Genomic DNA, 19,971 nt, shown 5'->3' on the forward strand with positions numbered 1-19,971 from the left:
AACTCTTAATACTTCTTTTGTTTTTTTTTCTTCTCCTTTATTAACTTTATTTTATCTTTTTTACTTTTGGAGGGGTGATAAAAGGTATTCAAACCTTTTCTTGCACTGCATGGTTATTTATTATTACAAGCAACCACCTCTGGGTCTGAAACAAGCCTTAAAACAAATTAAATACACATTTCTGTATAGAGGAATGTGGAAATCCCTTCACAGGAAATTAATCATCCGATACCTCTAATGTGATGGACAAAGTGTGCACGTGTTGGTTTCATTACATGTACAATAACGTACACAAATGTAAGCGAGGTCACACAACAGACCAGTAGTAGTAATGACGGAGGTATTTCAGTGATTACAGTAGCAAGTCACTCTTTGATCAGACACACCTCTCTCTTGCTCTGGTTGTTACAGAGTCGATGGAAAAACCTCTCGGCTCTCCCGCCTTCATTCACGCTCTGGGCGATTTCACGAATAATCCGGTTGGTTAAGGATGTAAAACGTGGAGTTCCCCCGCAAACCCGAGGTGTTATCAGTCTGCGAGTTGAGATTCTGAGAGTGCAGACAAGTCCTCGCCAAGCTAAAATAACCGCGGTAATCTTCACAGGTAAGGTTCTAGCAAAGGAAGAAAAAAAAAAACAGCATCTTTCAGAAAAGGTATGCAACTCAAAACCTCAAAGAATTGTCAAATCTCGCCCACTGAGTCGATCCTGAATTTGTTCAGTCACTCTCTCAACAGTCGTGTCATGTAAACTCTCCAACAGTTTCCCCCCTCGAAATAGAAGGGATTTCAAACTGCATCTTTAAGACGCCGTCTAAGCACATTACATGTCGGCAAGTATGCACACAATCTCATTTATCCTTATACAACACTCACACAAAGTGCACCACGGGGCTGCAGACGTGACAGAAATCAAAAGAAGCAACTGATTTTCTTTCTTTTTACCCCCTAAACTTACAAGAAATTTTTTTTTTTTAACCTTTTCCCAATGATGCCTCTGCAAAAAAGGGAAATATTTTGACTAAACGTGCATCAGGTCCAATGCGATGAGAGATTAATGTTGTAAAGACAGCTGCCCCTACGCGGGAATACTTTTGTCTGGATCTTTTAATCGTTCCTAAGAATTTAAAAGCCTGGTTTTGAGTCTACGACATGCAGCCCGTCTGCACACACATGCACCTGCCACACACATGAGAGCAGCTTTTAGTCTTTCCTCAAGCCCTTATAGGAGTAAAACACCAAATCAAACAAAAAGAAACTAACAAAAAAAAACAACGAGAATGAGATCCCTGACATTTTTCAAAAAAAAAAAAAAAAAATTAAGATGCTGAAGTTGCTTTATAATTATTTTTAACTTAAATTTAATAAAGATATATGTCTATTTTCTCTGTAGATCTTCTGTCATCAGTCCTCGGTAGAGTCTGTGTCATCATTGATATAGTCTTCTTCTACTGTTGTGCTGCCGTTCTGAGTCCCCCACTCGTCCTCGTCGTATTCTATGCTGTCATTGTCCTCCAGCAGGTCGTTGTTGATCTCCGCCGGCCCCGCCGCCGCGGCGTGAGCCCCCGCCGCCCCGGCCGCCGCCCCGTCGGCCGGCGGCTCGTCGCCCGGCTGTTCGTGCGGGTTTTCCCCGGGCTCCGCGGGCTCCGCGGCGTCAGCGGCGTCCTGCGGCGCTGCGTAGCCGCCGTTGTTGTTGGAAAAGGCGGCTCTGTCCCGGCCCTCGTCCTCGATGTAAACCCGCTGGTGGCACATGGGGCACGTGTCCTGGATGTACAGCCACTTCCGCAGGCACAGCGCGTGGAAGTAGTGGTGGCACGGCGTGATGCGCGCCGAGCTGGCGAACTCCTGGTAGCAGATGGCGCACACGTCCTCGATGTCGCCCAGCTGGTCCCCGCGCACCTCCGGCAGCGAGTTGATCTTCTTGACGGCCGTGCGGCGGTTGATGAAGGTCTTCCAGCCGTTCTTGGCCTGCAGGTAGATGTTGAAGTAGGCGTGCAGGCACATCATGCAGGCGCGGATCTTGCTGCCCGACTCGAACATCATGGTGTAGGCGCCGTTGCCGAACATGATGACGCCGAACAGGAACTCGATGATGTTGCCGGTGGAGCGGACGTAGTAGACGTAGTCGTCCAGCTTCTCCCACAGGATGTTGGAGAAGCCGTCGGCCATGAAGAGGCCGTAGACCGTCAGGGACACCAGCACCTGGTGGGAGAGAAGAAACCTTCATCTAATCTGCAGGAAACAGGAAGTTGAACCCTTTGGAATTCAGGGTTCTGACAGAAACTGTCACTTTTTGTGCACGGCGTTGGAAAAATGTATTATTTCTTATTTATATTAATGAAATAAGAAATAATATATTCATATTTATATTAACAGGGTTTATACAGCAATCCTTATGTTAAATTTAATACCAATTTAATACCTTTTTCACTACCTTCAGATTTTTAAAAAAAAACTGTCACAACATTAAGTGTTAATCACGGACCTTTTAACATTAATACAGATTTTATACTATAGAACACTATACAGAACAGATTTATAGACTCATTGATGTTGAACAGATGTTTCACATTTATTTCACTTTGTGAATGACAATAAAATAGACTGCTTAAAATGTAAAAGGTAAAAAATAATACCAATTAAAAAAAAAATAATACCTCTGACAGTGAATTTAACACTTTAAATGGCCTTAAATTTGGCAATTTTCATTTATCACTTTTTAATACTTTTTAAAACCCTGCGGAAACCCTGACCTTGCTACAGTATCTAACACCACAATGCCATTGCTTTTTGAATATGACACCAGCATTTTTGTCTCTCATAGAAATCTAAATATTTCTATTTCTAAATAATATTGGAAATTTAAATTATGATCTGATAAATTACTCAATATGGTTTCAAACAAATAAGCTTTCAATAAATGTAAAAAAAATCTTATTTGCTGGAAAATAAGAAATATGATGAAGTGAACAAATTAAACTTCATATTTATAATGAAGAAATAATTAATGTTTCAGCTACATTTTTTGGGGTATATTAATTGATGATTAATTATCTTGGAGAGAACAGGTTGGCTTTGTTTGCAAAAAGGTCACTAAATCTCTTGGGATCCTGAGAAAAATAAGAGATTTTGTACAGATTTCATGTTTCCTTACATTATATTATACTTTGATTTATCCATATTTAACATACTGTTATATTGTGTGGGCAAGTACCTTTCCATCTTATTTGCAGAAAATATTATTGCTGCAAAAACGTTTTATTAGATTAGCAACTTTTTCCAAAGCTGATGTTTCAAGTGCACCGGGGGTGTGACTTATGTGTGAAATTATTAATTATATAATATATATTTCACGTGTTATTTTCACTAAACCACAAGAGGGCGAACTGCAACTGACGATGAGTCTGACGTAAGCGACGTAGAAGAGGAAGCACCGCATCTTCTACCTCCAGAGTTGTTTAAAAGTGACACAGAGGATGAAGATTTCATTGGACTTTAGTTATTTGGAGAGACGCGGATGGTTTGGTAAACTTCTCAGCATGTTATTTATGCTATAGTTATCTGAATAACTCTTAATATGTTATGTTAAAATACCAGGCACGTTCTCAGTTTTGTCATGTAACGTAAGCAAACCGTACAATTATTCAGCCAGTTGTTGCCTCTATTCTATCTTTATTTTAAATTGCCTTTCAAGATGACATGTCTGTTCTTGGTGTTGGATTTTATAAAATAAATTTCCCCCAAAAATGGAAATTATATATGTTTTTTCCTTCTTTATTATGCATTTTATGGCTGGTGTGACTTATAGTCCGGAAGATACGGTACACAAAATATCATCCACATACAGGGAGAGAATTTCGAGAGCAGTTTTTAAAATGAAATAACAAAAGAAATCCCATCTCCGACCTCACCTTCAGGCAGAGCTCGACGCAGAAGGCGGTGACGGCGAACAGCCAGGTGTTGAGGGCGTAGTGATGCCACAGGGCGTAGCTGAGCGCCACGGGCAGCACGAACAGAGCCAGCGACACCAGCAGCACGGGGAAGTGGCGGCGGAAGGAGGAGACGTGGGACGCGCTGAGCGACATCAGGACGGGGTCCGTCATGCCGTGGATAAAGTGCAGGATGGCCGTCAGCAGAAGGCACATGTTTCGGCTCAGACGGACCTTGGAATCGCGGTGATATAGACTTTAAGTTAGGTCCACCTTATTAATGCAACATTAAATGAGTAGCAGAGAATTCAAATCTTCACGACTGCTTCCTCATTATATTCTGGTAGATTGCAGATATTCTTTAAAATGCATAAATAACTCAGGAATAACCTCCAGACACAGAGACAGTTTTTCCCCCAAGCTGTTGCTCTGATGAACTCTCATCACTCAAAGAGTCTCAGAGTATCAATCACTGTGCAATAATAATAATAACCACAAGCATATGCTGTAACAATGCACCTTTCAATAACCATGTCTACCTCACACTGCTGCACCTTTACTTTCTTTAATTGTATAAATGTTAATAAAATCCAGTTAAAAGAATCAAAATGATAACAGTATGGTCAGGAAAAATAATCGAATATAAAAATTGAGAAACCCAATGAAAATCCAACTTAATGAGCTGCATCTACGATTGTTTTATTGGCACATTTCCAACATACCAAGCGTTCCTCTGGATCCAGGCTGCTGAGACCCGTCTGCAGAGCCAGGATAAAGAACAGAACCGGAGCCACGAAGCCCAAACGCTTGTCCTCCTCTTCTGTCGAACCTAAACATTCAAAACAAAGACAAACATTCAAATCCAGAAAAAATCTCTTTGTTCTCTTTCTTTTTTTATACCCAAACAGGGTATTAAAAACAACCCCCAAGAGTACCTATAAAAGCCAGGATGCTGAGGCCGAGATAATGTGCCACCGAGGAGATGACGGCGCTCATCCCCAACACGGTGAGAGTGGAATCACAGCCAGAGATAATCAGGTTACTTGTGAGGTCCCAGAAAACATCCCAGCTCAGCAGGTAACCCTGAAAACGACACAACCATGAGGGACATTCAAACAAAGGTGTAGGAGTAGAGGGGAATCTGTGGATATCTTGTTACAGGGTTTCTATATTTGATTAAATTCTACCTCCTAAACCTCCAACGGAGCCATACATTTATTCGTTAGTTTTTTTTATTTCGAACATGTATAAAAAAAAAACAAGAAGATAAGAGAAACAAATACAGGTGGGCTTTCCACCACATAAAGAAAAAAACAACAGCATCAAAACACGTATTTCAGTTACATGTTCGAAAAGGAGTGGGGGGGAAGTATAAACTTATTAATTCCACCCCCTTTCCAAAACTAAACATAAATTATATGTCTGTATTTACTTTTTATACTATACACTAATTTGTATAGATAGATATATATAATTTTTACAAAAATAACCCGTTTAATACCAGATGTAAGCTCTATCATAAATATAATATAACTATTAGGGCTGGGCGATATATCGAGATTTTAATATATATCGATATATTTTCAAACGTGATATGGTACGAGACAATATCGTTTAAATTTTTTTTTTTTTTTTTTTTTTTTGATATAGCTTATTTTGTGACAAATTGACTTGAATGTTTTATTTGAGATTTGCACAAATGTTTTGTTATTTGCACAACTGTCAACCTCAGTGGAAAAGTCTGCCTGTTACTGTCTACATTGTATTAATTGTACAGTGTATTTTAATTTAATTGTGCAGGAAAGGGATATTTGTTTTATTTTATTCAAGAAGCATTTTTATTCTATATATGCAGGCAGTTTATTTTTATTTCATTTGTTCTATACATCTTGATTTTGTGCAGACCTCTGTTAATAAAGGAACCTGTGTGACATTTGGCACGAGGCTTTGTATTAAAACTGACTGTTTTTTTAAGGGTTTGCCTCAGAAAAAAATGAAGCTAACGGAGATGCTAACAGAGATGCTAACAGAGATGCTAACAGAGATGCTAACAGAGATGCTAACAGAGATGCTATGCTATAATGCTTTGGGGGAAACCCCAATTATGGCACAGAAAAAATATCGATATATATCGAGTATCGCCATTTAGCTAGAAAATATCGAGATATGACTTTTGGTCCATATCGCCCAGCCCTAATAACTATGATACAAATATAAACGTAAATATATGTATATCTAAGTATATAAACATACAAAGACAACATGACAAAATAGCAGAACACACACAGCTGCTGATCTTTAAACACAGTCTTCACTTTTATACCTCAAATAAACTATGTCTTTATATTTCTTCTTAAATAGTTTTATGTTTGTACATTCTTTTAAGTCCAAATTCAAATCATTCCACAGTTTAATTCCACAAACTGATACACAAAAACTTATTTTTGTTGTACGCACGAATAAAGATTTGAAGTTTAGGTTTCCCCTTAAATTATAACCCACTTCCCTCCCAATGAATCATTTCTGAATGTTATCCGGTAGCGAATGATTTTTTGCTTTAAACATTACTTGTGCAGATTGAAATGCCACTACATCCATAAATCTTAGTACTTTAGACTAGCCCTGTGTTGAAAAAAATCGATTTACCAATTCTAAATCGATTCTCATACTAATTCCTAAAAATCTATTCATATGTTTTTTTTGGGTTTTTTTGGGTTGGGTTTTTTTTTTTTTTTTTTTTTTTATTTTATTTAATTATGTTGGGTTTTTTTTCATCATTACATTACAACTTTTGGTTATTTTTTTGTTTATCCCCAAAAAAGGAATATTTTGTTGGACACAAGAATAACTGGTGCCATGTTTTTGCCTTTAAATATGTTTATAGGTATGAAAACATTAAAGGTTATAATTGCATAAATTGTCTATATTTCATTACTTTATATACTGTCTTGGGGTTACATTTGCAAAAAATGCTAAAAACCAAATGCTCAAAAATTAAGAACCAAAATAGACCGAAAATTGAGTAATAAATAATAGGGCTGTGCGATTAATCGATTTTAAATCTAAATCGGATTTATTAATCAAAATCGATGTTAAAAAAGGAAAATCGGAAAATCGATTCTCCTTTTTTGCAGCTGGCTGCATTACAGACAGAGCTCGTCTAGTCATCTTTGTTTGGTCAAGAAAATTGTAAATGTTGTCACTTTACTAAGCTCAAGGAGGATTTACAGTATCTTTCAATTGCACTTCATTCCCAATAGGGATATTTGTTTGCCATTTTTCTTTGGAATAAATTGTTTCAAATATTTTATCTTTATTTTTATTGTGTTTTGTAGTTTTACCAAAAAAAATCGAAATCGAAAATCGGGTTTTCAGAGAAAAAAATCAGGATTTTATTTTTGTCCAAAATCGCCCAGCCCTAATAGATAATGATAATGATGGAATGATAATTGATTCTGAATCTTATGAATCGGAATCGAATCGATTCTTGACATTTGAATCGATCCCCAGCTAGGAATGGGTGATATTTTAATTATTGCCCCAAATTTCTGCACAGTAAGTGAAATATGGAAGAATTAGTGAACAGTAAAGAATATGACGGGCACATTTTGACTTGTATTTTTTCCTTTTTAAAGGAAAAAGCAGTCGGGGCTTACCTGTGCATCAGAGCTCCCATCGGCTGCTCCTCCTGTGGTGTCGTCACTCTCCCTCCTCACTGCCTGCACCACGTAGACCAGAATCAAGGCCTGGGCGGTGATCCGGGTCAGCCAGAACACTCGCAGCACGTCGGGGAAGCGGATTCTCTTCCACGTGTCCTCCAGCAGCAGCTGAAGCCCGTAGATCCTGTACATGTGCCGCACCAGCAGGTAGACGTACCGGCACGAGTAGTAGAACCATTTGAGCCTCATGGCCAGACAAACGAGCGTGTTGAGCGCCAGCATCAGGCCTGAGAAAACGGCTACCAGCTGCCTGACGTCGGCCGGAAGCTCCACCATCATCCCCCACAGAGGGATCATGATGTCTAACACCACCAGCGCGGCAAACACAGACTGCAGATTGAGCAGGAAGACGTAACCGACGCCGAAGAAGAGCTGCAGCATGGCCATGCCCAGCCACAGCGTGGGCCCGTTCCTGGGGAGCAACCTGAGCCCCAGCGCTGCTTTGTAATACGTGTTGTAGAAGTCGATGTGCGACGTGGCGTAGTAGTTGATGAGGACCGCCGCCATGCCGAGGAGGACGGCGAAGAACAGGGTGTAGAACTTGAACAAGGCTTTCTGGGAGAGCAGCAGCACCACGGTGGAGATAAGGACACCTGGGAGACGTGGAGGACAAACACACACTCAGCAGGGGTGGAAATTACACGTATCCAATACTAGGCCTGTGAATAAAAATCGATTTTCCGATTCTAAATCGATTCTCATATTAATTCCTAAAAATCGATTCATATGTCTAAAGATCGATTTTTTTTTCATCATTACATTACAGTGTTTCCTCTACATTCATTCAGCAGTGGCGGCCCGCCACTGCTAAATCATAGCCGCCACGCCTGAAAATTTTATTTTATTAAAAAAAAATATATATATATATATTTATTTATTTTTTTTGCAAATGCACCATCGCCGCATCTCTCCACCTTCACAGCACAGCCTGTGTGATGATGAGCGCAATGGCGGGGGGAGGGGAGGGATGGAGTGGGGTGTTTGGGGTGTTTGGGGGATCCTATTGGCGTTAATTACCCGTGAGGGGGATCATCTTTCAGCATGTGTGCTGCTAAGCATCAATGGGCCACCTCTGGGAGAATTTCCCTACAACAGAGCCTTAGAGCTCTTCTTTAAAAAGCCAAGGAAAATTAAGTGCTCTGAGCCTGGGTGCAAACTTTTGCCGCGTTCCATTTACCTCGGAAATCGGAACTGGGAACTAGGAATGGCAGCCATCTTGGAATGGTAACTCGGGGGTGGTGAAGCTTCTCCCACTTTCCCAGTAGGAAATCCCACTTCGAGGGGCGTTCCAGTTGAAAATTCCGACTGGGAACTGGGAAATTCCGACTTCCGAGGACAAATGGAACGCGGCATTGGTCATTGAGTCTACACAGCCTCATCTAGCTGATGTTTACATGTTATTAGGGCCCGAGCACCTTCAGTGCGAAGGCCCTATTGTATCTGTAGGAATTTTTTTTTTCTTTCTTTTTTCGTTCTTCTGACGAAAGGAGGGCCTTTTTGCCCCCCTAAACGTGCCCAAAAAGTCACCAAATTTTGCATGCAAGTCAGGCCTGGCGAAAAATTTGATATTTAATGGTTTACATTAATGGGCGTGGCAAAATGGCTCAACAGCGCCCCCTTGAAAACTTTGTGCCTCAAGCCCCACGATACGGTTTGACGTACATGCACGAAAATCGGTACACACCTGTATCATGACACAACTGAAAGAAAAGTCTCTTGGCGTCATGCCCTAAACCGAACAGGAAGTCAGCCATTTTGAATTAGTCGTGTCATTTTGGCGAAATTTATGCCATTCCTTCGAAAGTTAATTCAGCCCGAACCGTAACGTACCCCCAAGTGTGTTATACATCAAAATGTGCGTCTCCATCCTGCGACAACACGCATTACTTTTCTCTTTCAAAAGCGTTACCGTGGCGGCGCTAGACGCCAAAAAGCGCACCCACCCTTCATCTGATTGGTTCGACAGAAAAAACTTTGTGCCTCAAGCCCCATAATACGGTTTGACGTACATGAACAAAAATCGGTACACACCTGTATCATGTCGCAACTAAAAGAAAAGTCTCTTGGCGCCATGGCCGAAACCTAACAGGAAGTCGGCCATTTTGAACATTCTGAATTAATCGCGTAATTTTGGAGCAATATATGCCATTCCTTCGAGAGTTAAAGGTGACCTATTATGAAAAACACGTTTTTTCTTGTTTTAACATATATAAAGTGGTCTCCCCTCACCCTGCCAGCACAGGGGAGACAAAATACCATGAATTTCTGCAAGCTCTCTGACCCCCGCCGGACTGAGTCCCCAGTGTCACGTGGCCTTTTTTTGAGCCATTCTGAATCTGCGCCTAGGGTGACGTCACCATAGGCGCTCATTTCCATAGGTTCAGCCTCTGCTGCTGAAACCACGCCCACAACCAGCTCTCTGGCTCTGGCTGGAGCGGTCCATCCTTCAGCCAGTCGGACGCGGCCGCAGCGCCGCGGATCCAGGTTAAATCATGCAGGTTCCCGGGTGATTTGGGAGCTGGGTCCTCGGGGGTCTGTCCCAGGCTGGACCAGCTTCACCCTTCGAGATTTTCAGGCAAATCTGTCGGTTTGATCACCGGTAACGGGAGATGCGCCGCGGATGCGCTCCGGAGCCGATCTGTGCGCCCGCCGTGGAGTTGCGGCGCCCGTCGCGCAGCACCTGCAGGGCAGATCCGGCTGAAATTCCGCTGGTCGGTCCCCGGGAGTCCCTGCTACCAGTCCAGGCCGGTTCCTGCGGTCCCGGCCGGTGGGAACCGGTCATATTTCCCGGTTAAAGCCGCGGTGATGCGCGCTGATCCAGCAGCGCTGCTCCCGGGCGCCTGGCTTGGCTCCGCGGCCAGCGTTCAGACTCCGCCGGGCAGATCCGGCTTAAATAGTGCATAAATGTTATTTATATACAACTCATATTTTATTTTTTTAACAATAAAGTTGCCATTTGTGAAAATTCAGTGTTGTATTTATTTACAGGCTCGGGCTGCTCTGGCTGAGCAGGTTCATCCTCCTCCCCTGCTACACGTCATTCAGGGAGCCAATCAGCACAGAGCCTCATTATCATACCCCCCCCTTCCCTAAAAATGAGGCACAGAAAAAGAGGTTAGAAGCGGTAAAACTAGTGACAGGGCCCACAGGCTGGATTTATGATTTATGTAGAAAAAACATGCTTTAGATTGTTTTTAAGACATTCAAGGCCTGTTTAAAATATACATTAAATGCCATAATAGGTCTCCTTTAATTCAGCCCGAACCGTATCGTGCACCCAGGTGTGTTATACATCAAAATGTGCGTCTCCATCCTGCGACTACACGCATTACTTTTCTCTTTCAAAAGTGTTACCGTGGCGACGCTAGACGCCAACAAGCGCACCCCCCCTTCATCTGATTGGTCCATATTTGATAGTTCCCCAAAAGGCACCAAATTTGGCATGCAAGCCAGGCCTGGCGATAAATTTGATATTTCATGGTTTGCATTAATGGGCGTGGCAAAATGGCTCAACAGCGCCCCCTAGAAAACTTTGTGCCTCAAGCCCCACAATACGGTTTGACGTACATGCACGAAAATCGCTACACACCTGTATCATGGCACAACTTAAAGAAAAGTCTCTTGGAGCCATGGCCGAAACCGAACAGGATGTCGGCCATTTTGAATACATTGTGTCATTTTGGCGAAATTTATGCCATTCCTTCAGCAGTTAATTCAGCCCGAACCGTAACGTGCCCCCAGGTGTGTTATACATCAAAATGTGCGTCTACATCCTGCGACACCACGCATTACTTTTCTCTTTCAAAAGTGTTACCGTGGCGACGCTAGACGCCAAAAGGCGCGCCCCCCCTTCATGTGATTGGTCCATATTTGATAGTTCTCCAAAAGTCACCAAATTTTGCATGCAAGCCAGGCCTGGTGATAAATTTTATATTTCATGGTTTGCATTAATGGGCGTGGCCTAACGGCTCAACAGCGCCCCCTAGAATACTTTTCTCTGCCATAACTTTTGAATGGTTTGACATAGAGAGTTGTGGGTGGTGTCATGGGACTCTGTAATGAGTCCTTAAGCTTCGTTGGCCTTAATTAACCCCGCCCCTTCTTCTGATTGGTTGTCCCGATTTTCTGCTATAACTTTGGAATGGTTTGACATAGAGAGTCGTGGGTGGTGTCATCAGATTCTTTATGGAGTCCTTGACCTTCATTGGCTTAAATTAGCCCCGCCCCTTCTTCTGATTGGTTGTCCCTTTTTTCTGCTATAACTTTTGAATGGTTTGACATAGGAAGTCGTGGGTGGTGTCATTTCTGATACTTATGGGGGGCGGTGGCCGTGAGTGCGAGGGCCCGTTCATTGCTGCTTGCAGCTTTAATTTATTTAATGTTATTGTTTTTATTTATTTTTTACATTTTCAACTGGTTAGAGTTGAAGTTGAAGTAACATTTATTTTTTGTTCAGGGATTGTTCTTCAAAAGTTCAGGGATAAAAGCGAATAAATAGGTTTTGAAAGTTACATTTGCTGTCAAGTGGTTATTTGTGTACGCCGTACATTTACGCCGCCGCCACCCCCCCGGGAAGCATGCCCCCACTGCTGAAAGAATTCCTAGAGGAAACACTGCATTACAACTTTTGGTATTTTTTCATCATTACATTACAACTTTTGGTATTTTTTTGTTTATGCCCAAAAAAGGAATGTTTTGTTGGACACAAGAATAACTGGTGCCATGTTTTTGCCTTTAAATATGTTTAAAGGTATGAAAACATTAAAGTTTTCAGTTATTATTGCATAAATTGTCTATATTTCATTACTTTACAGTATATACTGTCTTGGGGTTATATTTGCTTAAAATGCTAAAAATCTAATTCTCAAAAATTTAAAACCGAAAAAGACTGAAAATAGAAAAAAATAAAAACGGAATGTGAGAAAAAATAAAACCGATTTCATCCGTCTCTGTTTCCCCCCTTGATCTGTTTGGTAATTCTGCCCCACATGTTTCTGAAAGCAGTTCTATCAGCATTCTGGGAGCTGATTGGTCCTTACAGCATCATTAGCTGCAATACTTGCTGTTGAATCTTACCATAATACTAGTATTAATATGTTGCATAACTACACAGTCATATAATTCATGCAACGGCTCAAAAAAGAGTTTTAGTAACACTAACCCAAATCAATATCAGAATCGAATCGAATCCAATCTTGATAATCGATTCTGAATCTTAAAGGGATTGTGACATGAAAAACACATTTTTCTTGATTTTTTGTGTTTTGTTGGGTGTCTTGACATCAATTACACCCAAAAAACAACGAACTTTTAACATTCAGTGTATTGTGTGCTTTCTGGGATTTTCCGCATAACTATGCAAAAACGGCGCATGTGGTTTGGTGGCGGGCCGTTACGTATAGACCCGCTAAATCACCGCCCCCTCCACCCAGCTCCCTGCCTCCTCTCCTCTCCAGCGCACCATAAAGGCTGATTTATGGTTCCGCGTTACACCGACGCAGAGCCTACGGCGTAGGGTTACGCGGCGACGCGCACCGTACGCTGAACCCTACGGCGTAGGCTCTGCGTCGATTTAACGCGGAACCATAAATAAGGCTTAACACGGAGCTATTTAGAGCCTCTTTTGTTCTAATCACCGGAGGAAAACTGCTAAGAAGACCCGCGGCCACTGACTGGACTTAAGATAAGGGGACACTGCTGCTTGCATGCCTTTATTTTTATGATTGTTTGCTGTGGTTCTCCCTGCTGCTTTTCCGTGCATGCTTCGCCTGTCGCTCCCGGCTTAACTCTCCGACGCCGCTGTGAGCGTATGGTTGGGTTGGAGGAGGTTTGGAGGAGGAGCGGCGCAATGATTGACAGGAAAGGGGGAAAGGAAGCGTTTTTCACGGCGCAAAAAAACACTGTCATAAAAAGCCAGGAAAAGAGTACTAGAGTGAATTTTTTCTTGTTACACTCTTTTAGACACATTTGAGGGATGTTGGCCAAGACTTTTAATAGTGTTAAAAGCATGTTAAAAATGATGTCACAATACCTTTAAGAATCGGAATCGGATCGATTCTTGACATTTGAATCGATCCCCAGCCCTGTCCAATACTTATCTGTTGTACTATCAGAAAAAAGAACACTGCAAAAACTCAAAATCTTAACAACAATGGCCTGGTTTCCCAGATCAGTTAAGTAGCTCTTAACAGCGAAAGACTTCTTTCACAGGCTCCTTAAGAAGGTTTGAAAGACGTCTTTCGCTGTTAAGAGCTACTTAACTGATCTGGGAAACCGGGCCAATATTTGTCTTATTTCTAGTTAAAATGTCTCATTTTTAGTAAAAAAAAAAAAAACTAATTACACTTAAAACAAGACCCATCACTGGAAAAAACAACAATTTTCACCTGTTTCAAGTAGATTTTCACTTAAAATAAGTAGAAAAATCTGCCAGTGGAACAAGATTTTTTTGCTTGTAATAAGAAGATAAATCTTGTCCCACTGGCAGATTTTTCTACTTATTTCAAGTGAAAATTTACTTGAAACAGGTGAAAATTGTCAAATAAGTTATTTTTCTGGTAATGACTCGTTTTAAGTGTAATGACATTTTTTGACTAAAAATGAGACATTTTAACTAGAAATAAGACAAATATTCCTGGTAAGATTTTGAGTTTTTGCAGTGAATGTTTTTATCGTATAGTTTAATATTAAAAAGGCAAAGTAATAATTCTTGTTGCAAAATGAAACATTTAATCTCAATAAAATTAAGAACATTATTAACAGTTCTGATAAAAGCATGACGTTCTTCATCTGTTGACGTGCAAACCTGCACACGGGACCAAAATGTGCCATTTTATCAACTTGGTTTGCTACATTTCTATCATAGTTGCAACACAAAGTTTTATCAAGCTGTTTCTTAGACCGTTATGGTATTCACCCTGCACCACTTACATTAACTTGTCCCAATGTCCTGCTTTTCTGTGCAGACAGGAACAAAACGTACCTTATTCGATGAATTTTGTGCAGCCCTGGTGATAAGAATGGCTCATCTATTAACATCTGCTGTAAACTTCTGTTAATATTTAGTTTAAAATCAAGAAGGTTTAGTTCAGAACCTCAGATTTTTAGTATGAAGAGTTTCAAACCAAAACTGCACTTAACTTTTTACTAGCGGGGGTCTTTTTGTACACCTCCATTTTAATTAATTCATTCATTCATTTATATTGTTGGCTGCTAAGAAAAATGGGACTTTCAAGGTTTTGTTGTTTAGCTTATTCTAGGAACAACATGATCATCTTCCAGGACGTGGGGCCTTGGGAAAAGAAAAACCAGCTGCTGAGTGAAACCCTAACCCAAACAGCAGACCCGTTCAAAGGTCTGCGAACTGGAGGAACTGTGTTACATAACGTCACTGCTCAGTCCGCAGAGAGAAGATTCACCGCGTTCAAATCAGAATCAGGTTTATTTGGCCAAGTCAGGTCAGACAAGACCGGGAATTTGACTCTGTTATTTTCGTAAATAGGCAAATGACAGCTCTTATTAACATAGATAAATAAAAATGTAAAGTGAAAGGTGCAGCAGTATGAGGTAAACACGGGTATTGAAAGGTGCATTGTTACAGCATATGATTGTGGTTATTATTATTATGATATGAGAGTTCATCGGAGCAACAGCTTGGGGAAAGAAACTGCCTCTGTGTCAAATGCAAAAAAAAGCTTCTTGGACGGTTTCCATAGATCAAATTAAGATACCATATCTTCAAAATCAAATGACAAAAACTAAAAGGAGAGAAATTACAGGCTGCCAAATAGCCTGTAATAAATTTGAGGACATCGGTTTCAGAGAAGGAAACAAAAACCGACATGACACCTGTGACCGGTTTATCAAGCAACATTAGCAGAGTTGTTGGCGTCAGACGGGTGAATGAGAGCAGGCGAACTAGCTGAATAGTGTGTATTGTAGTGGCCACTCACTAGCAAGACACTGTTTAGTTTCAGTAGGTTAGACTTCACAAGAATCTAGCCGTTATTAATGATGACGATGAGTTTTCAGTTAGTAGGGTTGCCACCTTTCAGAAATAGCAATAAGGGACGTCTCGATTTCAGCAGTGCAGGCGCCAAAAAAAAGGGACATCCCCAAAACTTCTAAAATGCATAGAAATGTGTTTATTTTATATGAAAAAATAAAACGCTTTGATTTAAAGTCTAAAGTGCTTTAATTGCATTGAACTTGCACGACTGTACAGACAGCCAACCTATTCTATGTATGTCCACATCAGCCAGGATGTTCTGTATGCAGGTAAATATAAATATAGCTACAAGTGAAGGTCGGAAAATTAGAATATGGTGTAAAAGTTAATTTATTTCAATAATTCAACTTAAAAGGCAAAACTAATACATTACATAGTCTCATTACATGCAAAGCAAGATATGTTAAACCTTTATTTGTTATAATTTTGATGATTTCATAAAATTATTTTTTTTATTTGTGGTTTTCATAAACTGTGAGTCATAATCATCAACATTATAACAAATAAAGGCTTGAAATATCTCACTTTGAATGTAGTGGGAAATAATATATTTGTTTCAACTTTAGTTGAATTTACTACGAATGAAGTTTTGCAATATATTCAAATGTTCAGACCTTGACCTGTATATTATGACATCAATATATAAGAGTATTATATATGTCCGTATTGGTTCAATACGGAACGCAACTTTTAATTCCCAATTACGTAAAGATTCTGTATTTTAAGGGACAAGTGGCAAGCCTATCAGTTAGTGTTCTGTTACCGTTGGTTACGGGCTGTTGAAACGAGAGACTGAAATATAATATACAAATATTTATGTCAATGGACAAATGATAAAAAATGTGAATGAGTTCAAATACCTAGGTGTGATATTAGATCCCACTCTCACATTCAAAAACCATATTAAACAAATGAGTCACCAATTGAAATATAACTTACTACATTTTTTAAATATCAGGAACTCATTAACAGTTGAAGCCTCCAAAACCTATTTCAATTCCATGATAATATCTTATTATTATCATTATTGTATATCGTGTTGGTCTCAGGCAAGTAAATCTGTCTTAAAACCCATCAGGTCACTCCACAAACAAGCCCTGGAAATCTTAGATAGAAAATCCCGTCAGTATCATCACTGTGCTATACTTAAATATAAAATGCTCAGCTTTCGATAATTTAATATTGTACTCAGATGTCCGTTTAGTGTATAAAATAATTCATAATACTGCTCCTGTTTTACAATTGTTTTTACAACAACTTATTTCCCCCTGTTATGTAATATATTTTGTACATGAGTGTGTGAGTGATGTGTGGATGTGTGTACATGTGTATATATGATTGATTTGTTTTGTATTTGACGCTCTTACTTTTTATTATCCATATACCTGCCCAGGGACTACGGATGGAAAGTAGCTAGTAAACTCATTCCGGTAGAAAGCATCTTTTCTCATCTCTGAGACTAATGTCATTTTGTACATTGTCCCTGACACAAAATAAACTATAATAGATATTTCTTGTATTTACAAACAAACACCAGGAAACTGGACCACATTACACCGGTCATGAAATCACTACACTGGTTTCCAGTGAGTCAAAGGATAGAGTTTAAAATCTTACTGTTGGTCTACAAAGACCTGAATGGTCTTGGACCAACATGTTAGTTCCTATGAAGCTCCCAGACCCCTGAGGTTCATCTGGATCTGGTTTGTTGTGTCTCCCAAGAACCAGAACCAAGCAAGGTGAGGCAGTTCAGTTATTCTGCTCCTCACCGGTGGAACAAACTTCCTGTAGACCTGAGGTCTGCTCACACTGTAGATCCTTTAAATCAGGACTAAAAACCTTACTGTTTACTGAAACGTACTCTTAAATTAAATACTGACCTGCTGGACTCTACTGCCCTTATTTTTAACAGCGTGTGCTTTTTATTATTTTACTTCTTTTCTTATCATCTTATTCTCAATCTTCCATCTCGGGCTCACCTAACAGCAAACCATATGCTCAGCGTGGGATGGCTCCTGGTAGCCGACAGAGTACAGTTTCTAGCATTGATTTTGGTGTACAAGATACATTACACCTCCAAAATACCCTTGTACTTGTCTAAATACTTTCAAAATGTAAAAGATGTTCACCACCACAACACTAGAGGCAGCTCCACAAATCACTTTCAGCCCAGGGTTAACTCCAAGAAAGGTTCAAATTCGTTTGCATCCTATACTACCAACATGTGGAATTCCTTACCGACAGCCATAAAAGAGAGCAAATCCCTAATCTCCTTCAAATCTGCCCTAAAAAGCCACCTACAGGAGGCTGCTACTCGTAACTGGGAATAATCAAAGCCTCTACTGCACATCCCGCTGTTCCTTCTGATTATTGTTTCTTGTTTTTGTTTTTTTGTTTTGTTTTCTGCTTTTGTTTTGTATTACCTAGCTTATACTATTTGTCTCATCACCTTTTTAGTCTCTCTCGTGGCAAAATAACAGTAAATTCCCCCCTTTTCTTTTTTTTTACAATCTTCCCTACAAAGTACTGCTTCTTACCTGTATGTCATTCAATGTTATATGAGTTTTAAAAAAAAAGGTCTCCAATGTAAACAAGTGTAATGCTTTCTTGGAATAATGGCTTTTAGTTGACTTTGTATCAGCGAATCTGTACTGTCATGAAACTCTACCTGATCCTATGCAATTCTCCTAATACATTCTTCAATCAATCAATCAATCAATCATGTTCAATCTTATTTGTTATTTACTGTCTAATTATGTCTTGCCGCTTTTAATGTCAATGTAAAGCACTTTGAATTACCTTGTGTTGAATTGTGCTATATAAATACATTTGCCTTGCCTTGCCTTGCCTTGCCTTGCATTTACATCGAAACTTAGTTAAATAGCGTGTATCCGCCTGACAGGTGGGGAAGTGTTTCCCCAGCCAGCAGTGTGGTAGCCTCGGTCACCCCAGTGCGCTCATGCTCGAGGCTACCACACTGCTGTTGACATGACATGAAGGCTTTAATCTGTGTTCTTTTTTAACTTAAAAGCACTCACCGATGACTCTGAGCAGCACTCTGGCCGTAGTTCCGGCCCATCCTAACCCCGGGTCGTAGTAAGAGTTGAAAATGGCGTCAATAATAAAGATACAGGGAACTCGCAGCGCCACGTCCAGCAGCGCCAGGGCCTGCTGGCCCACCCGGGCTTGGGTGGTCGCCATGCGGCTTCAGGGGGGACCGAGGGAGGCAGGGAGGGCCCGGGGGGTCGCGGTCAGCCCCGGGAGCCCATGTCGCCTGGAGATAAGTCAAGCAGCCGCTCGTCCTGACTCGGTTCAGCTCGGTTTATGTGCGGAGCGCCATGTTTCAGCCACTTCACCCTCCTGTTGCGTCTCGTTTTTCTCCTGAATGCGGCTACTCCCGCTCCCGTCCAGGCCTGTGCAGCCGCCGGCAGGGAAACTCCATCGGATTGTGCGCCGCAACGGGATCAGGAAATGGACCAAAAGGTGTTTAAAGCGGCCATTCCTGCCGGGTCGGGCCGCGGGGAGAGTTGCTAGGTGAAGTATGTGACGTGTGTGACGTAGCGTGACGTAGCCCCGGCGTCTGAAGGTGTGGCTGCTGACGTCACAGGCCTGGAGTTTTGCTTGACTCCAGGCTACAGATGACAAGGTGATACATGTGGAGGATGTTTTGTGCCAAAATTAAATAAATAAATACATCATTAATTAATTAAAATGGGAATTAAATATATCATTAATTAATTAAATGTGTCATTAATTAATTAAAATTTGAATTAAATATGTCATTAAATAATTAAAATACAATTCATTTTAAGTAAAAAAATATATTTATTATTTCAGCATTTAATTAATTAATGACACATTTATTTAATGATTTCGTTTGCCAAAACTGACATAATTAAGAATAAAATAGATAGATAGATAGATAGATAGATAGATAGATAGATAGATAGATAGATAGATAGATAGATAGATAGATAGATAGATAGATAGATAGATAGATAGATAGATAGATAGATAGATAGATAGATGTGACGTAGGCCCCAGCGTCTGAAGGTATGTCTGCTGATGTAACAGGGCTGTAGTTTTGTAGTTTTAGTTTTTTTATTGTAGTTTTTTTTATTATGTTTTTTATATTATGTTATTATATTATATTTTATATTTATTATAAAATATAATATATTATCATATTATAATAATAGTAATTGTCATTATATAATATTTTATATTTTATTATATTATATTTTATATTATATGTTATTATATGTTTTTTATTTTTTATTGTATTTTTTATTGTATTTTTATTGTATTTTTATAGTT

The 19,971-nt window shown here is 40.1% G+C and overlaps 1 protein-coding gene across 1 annotated transcript; it reads right to left on the reverse strand.

Moving 5' to 3' along the window:
• Window positions 1–1,301: 1,301 nt before the first annotated feature.
• On the reverse strand, window positions 1,302–19,193 carry rnf139 (ring finger protein 139). Its single transcript, XM_061741447.1, has 6 exons — window positions 18,693–19,193; window positions 7,584–8,239; window positions 4,863–5,010; window positions 4,650–4,756; window positions 3,910–4,161; window positions 1,302–2,200 (listed from the first exon to the last, which is right to left on the reverse strand). The coding sequence occupies exons 1-6, from the start codon at window positions 18,853–18,855 to the stop codon at window positions 1,403–1,405; spliced, it is 2,124 nt and encodes a 707-aa protein (XP_061597431.1). The 5' UTR covers window positions 18,856–19,193; the 3' UTR covers window positions 1,302–1,402.
• Window positions 19,194–19,971: the final 778 nt, after the last annotated feature.

Source organism: Cololabis saira, chromosome 15 (assembly GCF_033807715.1).
Source record: "Cololabis saira isolate AMF1-May2022 chromosome 15, fColSai1.1, whole genome shotgun sequence".
Classification (NCBI taxonomy): domain Eukaryota; kingdom Metazoa; phylum Chordata; class Actinopteri; order Beloniformes; family Belonidae; genus Cololabis; species Cololabis saira.